The sequence below is a fragment of the Monodon monoceros genome, unplaced genomic scaffold, assembly GCF_005190385.1.
Source record: "Monodon monoceros isolate NGI ecotype Baffin Bay Population unplaced genomic scaffold, NGI_Narwhal_1 Super_Scaffold_19, whole genome shotgun sequence".
NCBI classification, from domain to species: Eukaryota; Metazoa; Chordata; class Mammalia; order Artiodactyla; family Monodontidae; genus Monodon; species Monodon monoceros.
Window position 1 is genome coordinate 18,852,024 of NW_021703775.1, and position 12,904 is coordinate 18,864,927.

At 37.0% G+C, this 12,904-nt stretch overlaps 1 protein-coding gene across 4 annotated transcripts in view; it reads right to left on the minus strand.

Annotated features, from left to right (window-relative positions):
* CTNNA2 (catenin alpha 2) overlaps positions 1 to 12,904 on the minus strand; it is a 1,229,110-nt gene that overhangs the window by 106,011 nt on the left and 1,110,195 nt on the right. For all 4 annotated transcript variants that reach the window (XM_029231357.1, XM_029231356.1, XM_029231354.1 and 1 more), the window contains 2 exons: positions 1,493 to 1,585; positions 743 to 899 (listed from right to left, as the gene is read on the minus strand). In XM_029231357.1, coding sequence (XP_029087190.1) covers positions 743 to 899; positions 1,493 to 1,585 — 250 coding nt within the window. The remainder of the gene's footprint in view (positions 1 to 742; positions 900 to 1,492; positions 1,586 to 12,904) is intronic.

Genomic DNA, 12,904 nt, shown 5'->3' on the forward strand with positions numbered 1-12,904 from the left:
AGTCAAATGTGTTTGGAAAAAGGCCCATTAGCTGGCGGTAGCCAAATTTGAAACAGCATTGATGAGCCCCGTTAAAGGTCAAATTGATTACATGGTTATTCAAATGTGCCAACATCCTTCAGTATGGCTTCATTTACAAAGAAGAAAGTTACAATTTCCAGTGATGACTAGTTACTTTCTCTCACTTCTTTCCACAACCTCATGGTCAAGCGCTCAAAGCCTCAATAGCTCCCAAATACCTTCTAATGGGCTCATTCTGTGGCTAATATTTCTTCCCAGCTTATCACAAACCTGGGTAACTTCACTTATTGAGGGAAAAAACCCTTAACGCAGCCAAATTGGACTAACTCATTGTTTTTTTGATTTTTAAACATAACCAGTCTCATAACCCATACCCTTTTTTAGATGGATGATTCAGATGCATCAAAGGCCATCCTATTTTAAAAACTCCAGGAAGTAAAAAGGAGGCTAACTCTACTTAAATAATCTGTTCAGGTTTCTAATATCTTGATCAGAAATTTGTGTTTTCCCCCCAAATGCTTTGGCTCAGTGTCTTGAAATAATGTGCACAGCAGAGAAGAATTTTCAAGAGGGTGTTACAATTACAGTTGCAGAGATGATTGACAGCTCAAAGGGCCAAGGAGAGCACTTGAAGCAGAGACCCATGACATTTGAAAGATATTCCTCATCTCATTTTGTTCTCTCCCTTCAGCTGCCTTGTAAGGGGCCCATTTGTGATTACCTGAGACAGAAAGGAAGTCATCCACTGAGGTGATGTCATCCACAGCCTCTGTCAGCACTCGGACCTGCTTTTCCCACTGGTCTTTGAAGACATCCATATTGTCCTGAGCAACTTTGCTCTGTGGCCGGGCAGCCAGTGTGAGAGCGGCATTGATGACCTATTTGTTAGAAACAATCCAGGGACATATTGACCACACTCTTTGAAAGAGGAACAAGCAGGTCAAAGATCATGTTGAAATCCTGGACCCTGCAGCTTCCACAGATAAGTGGGTTCCCAGTGTTTGGAAGGACAATCAAAACATGAAACTTAAAGTAGGTTATCAACTACTACTAATTTTTGTTTGCTTTTCTTCTTTTTGTAAGATATCGGTTTCAAAAAGTGCTTACTGGACAAAACCTACTTAGCACAGATGTGGCAGAAATAGAAGTCTTGTTCTACATGCGCAAGCATATAATTTAGTGGTTGAGACACTAAAGGTAAATAGATATGGAGCATTGAAATAACAGTCCAAGACAAATAGAAGAAAGTCAATAGGAGTGGAAAAGAGAATAATCGCCACAGTAATTCTGAAGAGACTGGAATAGTTTGAAGTTCTTTTTGAGAAAGGCAGAACCTGAAATGGCCCATGAATGTTGGGTAGCACTTTCCAGTGAGAGGAAAGAGGGCAAGGCAAGGAAATGAGTGACATGAGGGCTGGAGCGTAGAAGATCTGAAATATCAGGCTTTGGAAACAAAGTAAATGAGGCTTACCTGGGGACACAGGCTGTCAATCTGGGTGGCTGCCATCCGAACTAATTTCACCCCTTCTTCATTGTTGGAGATGGAACAGGCCAAATTGGCAACCTGTATTGAAGAGGATTTGAATGAAAATGATGTTGGGACCAAGGGAAAATACACTGTTGCATGGCCTTGTACCTTCCCTGGAGAGCGCCACATCCAGGAGAATCCTTTCACAAATGAGATAAAGGGACCCTTCTGTATTAAACCAAATATTACTAAGTCTTCTGTCTGTAGGCATTTCTATCAGAAAAGCAAGGTGTTAATAACAAATGATTGCTTCAAGATTCTTGAGCACACACAATAATGTATTTTAACTGGGTTCTTCTGAACTCTTTCCCCCTCCATCTACACTCTCACTTGAACTCCCTAAGACTCATTATTGAATGCAAAGCATTGTGATTTTGGCCACATCAGTACTAAATTCTGACCAGTGAGAGAGATGCCATAGGCAATGCTTTTGATTTTAAAGAGACCCATAGTAAACTGAAAATTAGTGTCTGTTACCCCAAAGAACCCAAGATCTTCCTGTCACAGTCTGTCAGGAAGATGTCAGTCCACCAGTAGTCAACTCAAATGCTTTCAGGGGCCAGGCAGTTCTGAAAAGTGTGTAGAAAAGCCTGGTGTAATCCAGTAGGCAGTGGGGGGAGTGTGCAGCCAATGAGGACGTGCAAGTCCACTATAAAGGCATTCAAGTTTGATTTTTAAAACATACTATACCAGCCAAAACAGCTGAACTGAATTCAAGTTCCCAGGTCAAGCATTTCAATGTTATTCCTTCTCTTCAAGGAGTGAGAATTGGTAATACAAGGCCAGCCTGATTGGCCAAGGTCAACAGCACACAAAGTTATAATCAAAACACTGATCAGTCCCACCAAGCTGATGTCAAGAGGACAGGAGGATGGAGTTTAGAAAGGGCAAAGGAGAAGAGAAGAGCTGCCAGGGCTAGGAGCAGTAGGGCAAGTAGAGTACATGATTAGCAGAGAGAATCCCTAGGAGCCCTGTGGCCACCTGCCTTTTTGTATCACTATTTTGTTCACTTCTGCTCTCCAAAACAAGACTGCCTCCCTACTATGCCTTAATGCTCTGGGAGATTCAAATGCACTGCATATGTGTATAGTTCCTAATGTGAAAGAAACCTTAGTGTGGAACAGGGAGAGCAGCACAGAGCTGGAGATCAGGAGGCTCAACCACTAACCCATTCTGTAAGTCATGTCACATTTGGAGGATTGTTTCCTTATCAGCAAAAGGAGATGGATAGATGGTGATACTAGGGATACTTTCAAAGATGACCTCAATAAATCATTAGTGCAAAGAATCCCATTTTGAAGCTTTTAAGAAAGAACATATTAAGTCTATTACAGTGAGAATATATACTATGAGAAACCACAGATTTAATTCCAAAAGTTATCATGTAGTTTCTTATATTTTATAGTTTACCTTTGATTCTTCAGATAATTTTCACTATGTAACTTAGTTTTCAAAGAGAAAGACAAACATGCCTTTTTATACCCATTCATAGGATACTAAATGCCCAGGGGTATGAGGAGGCTCCTTGGAGGGAGAGCAAGAACGCAGGTTCTCAATTTCAATATTGTCTCCACTCTGCTTTTTTATTAATCTTTGTTATATTTGTATTCTACTGTATTTTATATTCTAAACACCTGAATAAGTATGTGACATAGAATTGGTGCTCAATACATGTTTATTGAATTAAAGAGTAACCTTTTAATAGCTTTTGAAAATTGCATATAGTGATTTGGAATACATAATAAGTTAAAGATACTCTTAAAGTTGTTAGTCCTGTAATTTGGCTGGACAAATTTTCACATTACCTTCTAGCAGACGTTTACTAACATCATGGAGCTAAACAATAGTTCTTACATTCTAGTCCATTGTTTGAGTACAGAATGCAGTGGCCCCTGTCCATGGTGACGTGTGAAATCAGGATGGTGTGATGAATTTTTGAGAAAGATATATGTATTTAATTTAAAATTCTGTCTTTTAATCTTAAATTCTTCCCATTTCTGCTGTTGAAAACCTTTCATTTTATGAAATGATGATTTCAGATGATGGTTTTGTTTGCTTTTTATCATCCTTGCTTGGTATGTGACAGAGACTTGAGGTTGCACTTTTCCATTGCAGTGAACAACTGCTAAAGAGTTTGGCATATGACTCTATATAAGGACAACAACATGAAAACTTTAAAATGCTCCAGGAATCAGGTCTTGGGTAATATTTGCTTGCATCTTTGTAAGATGCAAAGTAAGAAAATACCAGCACTCTCAATGAGATAAAGGCTCTAGACCAAGTATTAAATGGCTGTTGACATAAAAATATTTATAAATAAGAAAAAGAAAGAGAACCATATATTATGTGTCTTTTGATAGAACGACAGAACACTACCTATGAAACGTTCTTGCCAAAAGCAACAACAACAACAAAAACAACAAAACATGAAAATGATCAGCCTTAGGATCGATTCTCAATTTACAGAAATCCAAGAGACAAACATGTAAAATAAAACCACATGGATGCCATCATGAAAATCCTGATGGTGATAACTAGTAGAAAAAAGTCAGACCTTTATAGATCCTGAATAGACAAATAAACCATTATATAAATATCCATAAATATTTAAATGAATTTTTATATATATGTACATTGTAAAACAATGAAAGAAATTTAAAATTCACTAAATATTTGATGATATTAAGGGGTTAATGTTTAAAATACCCTAGTAATAATTCAGTTATTTTATTTAAAGTGTCCATAGCTTTTATATATGTTTTTTATGTAATGTTTTAAAATACCTTAGTAATACTTCAGTTAAGTGTCCATAGCCATATATATATATATATATACACACACACACACACACACACACACACACACATATATCGAGATGCTTATGGATGAAATTATATGTTTGGGATTTGCTTCACAGTTATTTAGGGTAGGGGAAATGGGTGGAGGTATAGAAAAAATGACTGGCTATTAGTTCAGAATTGTCAAAGCTGTGTGATACTATATGATGGTTCATTATACAGGCTCTACTTTAAGATATGCTTGAAATTTTCTATAATAAAAGTGTTTTTTTTTTAATGCAGTAACTACAATCTATTATATCACCAGCTCTGATAAAATACTTTCTTGCACTTGTATGAGTCTCAGGGGAGCCTAGTATAAGTCAGGGAGAAGCCTGAGTATGGTTTAGAGGTAAGGCTTGCAGACAGCAGAAGAGTGTCAGCCTAAGCACAGAAGGGAATACTGTAATGGCTTGTATAAGACACAGAGGTGGCTGTCCAGACCACACAGTCTCCTGCACATGCTGGTGGCAGGTCCCCAGGCAGGTCCCTGGGAATGATAGGGCTGAGAAGAACTGGGCTCTTGTGTGAGGGAGATGCCAACCAGTAGCTTCCACACTGTGATAAAAAACAAACAACCAAAATTTTTTTTTGTATCCTTTGAAATGTTTCTTCATCCTTTGTTTAATAAACTCTATTATGGCTCAGATCTAGTGTGGGGACTTCATTGCGCAACAGAATCATAGTAGGGGGATAGTGCTAGCAACACTTAGCAAAAATAAAGAAGTGACAACTCCCAATAGTTCTTCAATTACTTATTCTCTTTAATTTACTGATTTATAAATCCTAAAGCCTGGCAGCCTCCACTCTGAAATGTACTCTTGCTGTTTAAGTCTACTTAAAATCAGAATTTCATTTACCTTGTGTTATATTCTACAACATTCTGAAAATATTTCCAACACGATGCTAAGGATTTCACTATCTCCAAAGGCAGGCTTCTGTATTTTAAACTGGTCATGGACACAATCCAAATTCCTATCTTCCTTGTTTTCCTTTGGCTTGCCTTTGTGTTTCTCACTGGACTCATTGATGTCATGGTGACACTGAACATGGTTTTATATATTGTGATTTTGAGAACTCTGGCAGCAAACACTAAGTTTCAGTCTTGAGGCAGCTCCTAATCAATAATGCAGCTTGAAATGCCAGTGAATATTTCAACACCAGTACAAGGCTACTGCACACAGTAGGTACTTAATGATTGATTTCAACTACCTGTTCTTTAACTACAGCTCTTATGTTACGATATCAGAAACTCTTTGGTGAAATAAAATGTCCTATGTTTCAAATCACAATATTTTCTCCTTTTAAAAAAAAATTTGGCATGATAGTCTTCCTAAGGGGGGGGAGGAGGGGAAGAGAATAGTAGAATAGAATCATGAGACATTAGAAAAAAATTAATTGGAGTAAAAAAATGAACAATATACCATTAATAGATCAGTGCTATGAGACTGCAAACCAAAATTGAGTGATATGATTATATTTACTAGAATTTTGAAACCTGCTTGAATCAACTAAATAGGTAACATTTACAGGCTGGGGCTGGCCTCTGCTTTCTCCACTCTTGAATTGTTTACAACTTAGCTCAGGCAACAAGAGTCAATTGCCTTCCTGGGGGCTCAAAAAACAATAAAGTCTATCATTAACTATTAAATGTTGGGCTATTTAGATTGATTTATGATTTCTGAAAGTGACTAGGCCATGAGTAAATGTGGCATAGCTCCTTGGTGAGCTAATTGCACTAAATTTCCCAAGACTCTCTCAGGAAAGGGAACCCTCCTCCATGACTTCTGAGAGCATAATGGATTTGGGGAAGTAAAAGCTAAAAAGACTGGGCCAAGTCTTCTATCCTTGACTTAGGTGCCTTAAAAACTGGTTATCTTGGGGGAAAGAAGGAAGCTTAGCAGCCTTAGCTAAGTTGTATGCTGCTGACTACAAGAGCTTTAAGGGTTCAGAAAAGAAATGATCAGTACTCCTGGCTGGGAACCAAGTAAACACATCATGAAGAGGTAAGATATCCATCTTATAATGCTTTTCTGATTGCCTGATTAGAACAATTTTCTGGATGCTCAAAGACTATGATATTTTTCACTCTTCTGGAGGCACACTGGGTAAATAGATAAATCAAACAATAATATCATTAGCGGTTTTAGAAAGACAATAAACTATCAGGGAGAGCTGATGCTGATTCTCCTAAGAAAGGAACTTGCTCCTTAAACCGAATCTGTATGATTGGCATACATTCCTGAACACTTTAATCATCACCTTAGCTAACCAAAAACAGATAAGAGATATTCCAGGGACACTGATGGCAGAGATAAAAGTGACAAAATCAAGAATGTGTGGAGTCCTCATAAAAATACATTGTAATTTTTAAAAATGCAAGATGTTTTCAATCAAACACATGTACCAAAAAACACCCACAGCTCGAAGTTCCTCATGAACAGAACACTGTAGCTATCAAATTTGTCTGTTTTTTGTTCCTTGCTGTTGATCTATTTTATTTTGGTTTTTATTATTTTTTTAAAAAAATTATTGGAGTATAGTTGATTTAAAATGTGTTAGAAAAGAATAAAATACCTAGGAATAAACCTACCTAAGGAGACAAAAGACCTGTATGCAGAAAACTATAAGACACTGATGAAAGAAATTAAAGATGATACAAATGGATGGAAAGATATACCATGTTCTTGGATTGGAAAAAACAACATTGTGAAAATGACTATATGACCCAAATCAATCTACAGATTCAATGCAATCCCTATCAAACTATCAATGGCATTTTTCACAGAACTAGAACAAAAAATTTCACAGTTTGTATGGAAACACAAAAGACCCCGAATAGCCAAAACAATCTTGAAAAAGAAAAACAGAGCTGGAGGAATCAGGCTCCTGAACTTCAGAATATACTACAAAGCTACAGTAATCAAGAAACTATTGTACTGGCACAAAAACAGAAACATAGATCAATGGAACAGGATAGAAAGCCCAGAGATAAACCCACACACATATGGTCACCTTATCTTTGATAAAGGAAGCAAGAGTATACAAGGGAGAAAAGACAGCCTCTTCAATAGGTGTGCTGGGAAAATTGTACAGCTTACATGTAAAAGAATGAAATTAGAACACTTCCTAACACCATACACAAAAATAAACTCAAAATGGATTAAAGACCTAAATGTAAGGCCAGACATAATAAAACTCTTAGAGGAAAACATAGGAAGAACACTCTATGACATAAATCACAGTAAGATCTTTTTGACTCACTTCCTAGAGAAATGGAAAGAAAAATAAACAAATGGGACCTATGAAACTTAAAAGATTTTGCACAGCAGAGGAAACCATAAAAAAGACAAAAAGACAACACACAGAATGGAAGAAAATATTTGCAAATAAAACAACTGACAAAGGACTGATTTCAAAAATATATAAGCAGCTCATGCAGCTCAATATCAAGAAAACAAACAACCCAATCCAAAAATGGGCACAAGACCTAAATAGACATTTCTCCAGAGAAGATATACAGATTGCCAACAAAAAACATGAAAAGATGCTCAACATCACTAATCATTAGAGAAATGCAAATCAAAACTACAATGAGAAAAAAAAAAAAAAAAAAACTACAATGAGGTATCACCTCACACCACTCAGAATGGCCATCATCAAAAAATCTACAAACAATTAATGCTGGAGAGGGTGTGGAGGAAAGGGAACCCTCTTGCACTGTTGGTGGGAATGTAAATTGATACAGCCACTATGGAGAACAGTATGAAGATTCCTTAAAAAACTAAAACTAGAACTACCATATGACCCAGCAATCCCACTACTGGGCATATACCCTGAGAAAACCTTAATACAAAAAGAGTCATGTACCATAATGGTCATTGCAGCACTATTTACAATAGCCTGGACATGGAAGCAACCTAAGTGTCCATCGACAGTTGAATGGGTAAAGATGTGGCATATATATACAATGGGATATTACTTAGCCATAAGAAGAAACGAAATTGAGTTATTTGTAGTGAGGTGGATGCACCTAGAGTCTGTCATACAGAATGAAGTAAGTCAGAAAAAGAAAAACAAATACTGTATGCTAACACACGTATATGGAATCTAAAAAAAAAAAAAAAATGGTTCTGATGAACCTAGGGCCATGACAGGAATAAAGACACAGATGTAGAGAATGGACTTGAGGACATAGGGAGGGGGAAGGGTAAGCTGGGACAAAGTGAGAGAGTGGCATTGACATATATACACTACCAAATATAAAATAGATAGCTAGTGGGAAGAAGCCACATAGCACAGGGAGATCAGCTTCGTGCTTTGCAACCACCTAGAGGGGTGGGATAAGGAGGGTGGGAGGGAGATGCAAGAGGGAGGGGATATGGGGATATACGTATGCATATAGCTGATTCACTTTTTTATACAGCAGAAACTAACACAACATTGTAAAGCAATTATACTCCAATAAAAGTGTTAAAAAAAAACGCAATGAGATATCATCTCAAAAAAACATGTTGTGTTACTTTCTGCTGTATAGCAAAGTGAATCAGCCATACATACACATATATCCACTCTTTTAAAATTCTTTTCCCATATAGGTCATTACGGAGTATTGAGAAGGGTTCCCTTTGACACACAGTAGGTCCTTGTTGGTTATCTATTTTATATATAGCAGTGTATATATGTTAACCCCAAACTCCTAATTTATCTCCCCACCTCCAGCTTTCCCCTTGGTAACCGTAAGTTTGTTTTCTATGTCTGTGAGTCTGTTTCTGTTTTGTAAGTAAGTTCATTTGTATCATTTTTTAGATTCCACATATAATTGATATTTTATGATATCTGTCTTTAAGAAAAATTTGGTTTTGTGTGGACATCACAGACAGAAAGTAGCTCTGTCTCAGTAATGCCATAGTCTTGTTTGAACACTTACAAGAAAAGCCAAAAATACCTGGAAGGCTGCTCCTTAATTAGACATTAAAAATCTCAGCTATAGTATTTAGGCATTTAACTCCAAAGTGATATGAGGTACATCAGAAAGACAAGAATGTTTTCTTCTTTTCTGGTCCTGGAAATCAAATTACATTCTTAAATATTTGCGGTTCTGTTCAGTTCCAGACACCAGCACATATTCAGTGCATTCAACCCCCACTTTATCATTTCACTAATTTTTACAGCTTCAGGTATCATATGGGTGTTTTAAGAAGAGCACACTATTGAAATAAAGCAGAATAGCAATTCAGAGATTTATAAAGCACTTGCTTCTCATGTTAATATTTCATTATCATCATAAATTTGAGGATAAAATGAACTTATTTACTATTAAAAGGGAACTTATGGAATTTTCAATCACCACAGTCACAAGGTCATATGAAACCATAAGGACAAGAGACGATGCCGTGAATTCCAGGCAAATGTTATTCTCTATGATGATCATAGCAATGAAGAGAGCTATGGTCTCAATCTGAAGATTTATTCAGTTACCTGCACTGATACAATTAGGACACAAAATGATGTTAACATATACATGCCTATCTGATACAGAATTTCAAGGTTTCTACAAAACATACCTCGTATATTACAGATGGAGAATTCTTTAATTCAGTAAGAGACAAAGCAATACACTTCCCTGAACTCTGAGAGGCGAGACAGAAGCAGCCGACGTTATGCCAAAGGAATTCAACCTTAAGAAGACAAAGAACTTCCACAGAGATGGACATAGGAGTAGATTTAGTGACCACCTTCACAGCTTGATTGGAGCAGAGCCCGAAAGGTCTGGCTGCCCCCAAAAATGTTTGCAACAGTGTCTCTCTTTCACCCTGGGATATTATGAAATCCTTTTAAAATGTAGCTACTTATGGTGATAATAAAATGAGCTAATGTTTGTTAAAAAAAAATGTAGCTGCCTCAGACCGAGATGAATTTATCAACCTGATTACCAGTAACTGAGGCTCTGAAGGACTGAAGAGGCTTAGACAACAGGGATAATTTGATCAGGGAAGGATGGCTTAATAGAGGTTGGCAGCTGGGGCAATGAAGATGCAGAAGGAGAGGAAAAAATGAGAAACGCTTTTTCTTGCTTTTGTTTTAGAGGACCTCACTGAAGCACCTGACATTCTTGATTATTCTATATGTTTTAATGTTTAAAAATCATATGATGGTCAAGAGGCTGGGCTCTGGAGGCAAGCAGCCTGGGGTTTACATCTTGCCAGCCAAGAAAGGTGCTTTGCCTCTGTGAGCCTCAATTTTTTCAACGATAACACAAACTGGTACTCACAGATATAGAGAACAAACTAGTGGTTACCAGTGGGGAGAGGGAAGAGGAAGCAGAGCAAGATAGGGGTGGGGGAGTAAGAGGTACAGATTATTAGGTATAAAATAAGCTACAAGGATATATTGTATAACACAGGAAATATAGCCAGTATTTTATAATAACTATAAATGAAGTATAACTTTTGAAAATTGTGAATCACTATATTGTACACCTGTAACTTATATAATATTGTATAGTAACTATATTTCAATTAAAAATTCTTCTGTTTTGTAAATAAGTTTATTTGTATCATTTTTTTAGAGTCTGCATATAAGCAGTAGCATATGGTATTTGTCTTTCTCTGTCTGACCTACTTCACTTAGTATGAGAAACAGACTCATGGACTTAGAGAATGAGTTTATGGTTACCGGGGGAATGGTGTGGAGGGATAGATTGGGAGTTTGGGATTAACATGGACACGCTGCTATATTTAAAATAGATAACCAACAATGACCTACTATAAAAAAAAAATGCTGATAGAAACAAACAAACAAACATACTGGTGATAAGGTTGAAATGAAAATGGTTACAGTTATTAACCCAGTACCCAGCAAGGATTTGAGAGATATTATTTTCATACTGTGCATTTTATTTAAAGGTCACTATCAAATAAATACTTTAATAATATCAATCACTGATGCATTCAGCCATTCAAATATTGAGTACCTTAGATGTACCATATAGTGAAGATACAGAGGAGATCAAGTTAAGCATGATTTATATTCCTTAGAGAAGCTTATATTTAAATCAGATAAGTAAATGCATTTTTATAGTTCATATCATGAAGATTACTACAAAGGAAATAAAATGGAGGCAGTGACAGAGAATAAAGGGAGGTCAATTTTATGTGTGATTATTGCATCCTTCAGTTACAATTTTTATAAAGTTACAATCTCAGTATGTACCCTTTCGTTACTGCTTAATCTCTTATATCGCAAATATTTCCAGTGTCTGTATACTTGTAGTCAATTTTTATAACAGAATAAAATTACCAAATGTTTTCGCTTTATTATTTGGCAAGTCAATTCCCTGTTGCCAGACATTTAAAGGACTCTCCAATGTTTGCTGTTACTAAAAACAGAGTAACATACATCTTTAGGCATCCAGTTTTCGCTTCTGTCAGAAGTGGACTTTCTGGGTTAGGGAAAATGTTACGGCGTTTGTTTACATATGGCCATGTGCTTGCTGAAAGGTCCCCAGCAAGGTATGATTTATTAACTCTCCAGTGTCACCAGCATTAGCTCTACACTCCTGGACACTGTTTCTCCTTGCCTTCTCGGACACCTCCTCATCTGAATGCCTTTCCAGCCTTCATTCTACAAACCACAAGTATAAGTCGGGATTGCTTAAAAAGTCACTTCATTTTCCCAGCTAGACTGTGAATTCTTGCAGGACAGAGGCCTTCACTACACCTAGTACATAGCTGGGATCACGGGTACTCAATTCTAATTTTTTGAATTTATTAAATCCCACAAATTGCCTTTATGCAGTATAAAGTAGAACACCATTCAACTTGTCATAAACTAGTCATACAAACTAGGAGACCCCCAAGTTCTACAATCTGGAGTTGCAAGCAAGTATATGTCCTCCATGCCGTCCTTTCCACAGTTTATCATCAAATCAGCTTTCAGAAGCTAAGACCAAATGAAACCTATACAACATCTTGCCACATGGTGCTGGGAAACAGTTTCTTCTTAATCCCACCAGTCTTTGTACCCTTGCTGGCACTTACACACCTGTGAGGACACAAATCTGCATTCCTAGGGCTCCTCAGGGATGCTGAGCAGCCTGTGTTCTCAGGTACACACACACCACTAGCCAATAACTGTTCGCATGCCTCTGCCCAAATTAAAGTGATCAGTCTGCCCTGGTGACTCTAATGAAGGTAATCGCCAGTTCACATTCATGAAAAATTTGATGTGCCTGCTTTGTAACTGAATCACTCAGCATAAATCTATACCCTTCACATATAAAAACCTCAGTGGCTTAAAATAATGCAATAAAGCATCACCTAATGCCTTCTTGATGCCTGTTCATCAATAATGTGGTTGTGTGAAAAGGATAGGAGGGACTTAGCATGTGTTATCTAAAATCATGCAATGAATGTAATACCCTTTTCATTACTATAGACCTTCTGGGATTTTGTTTCCTCCAACCATTTACTGAGAAATTAAGTTATTACTCTCCACTACTATTTGGTCTCTCAGA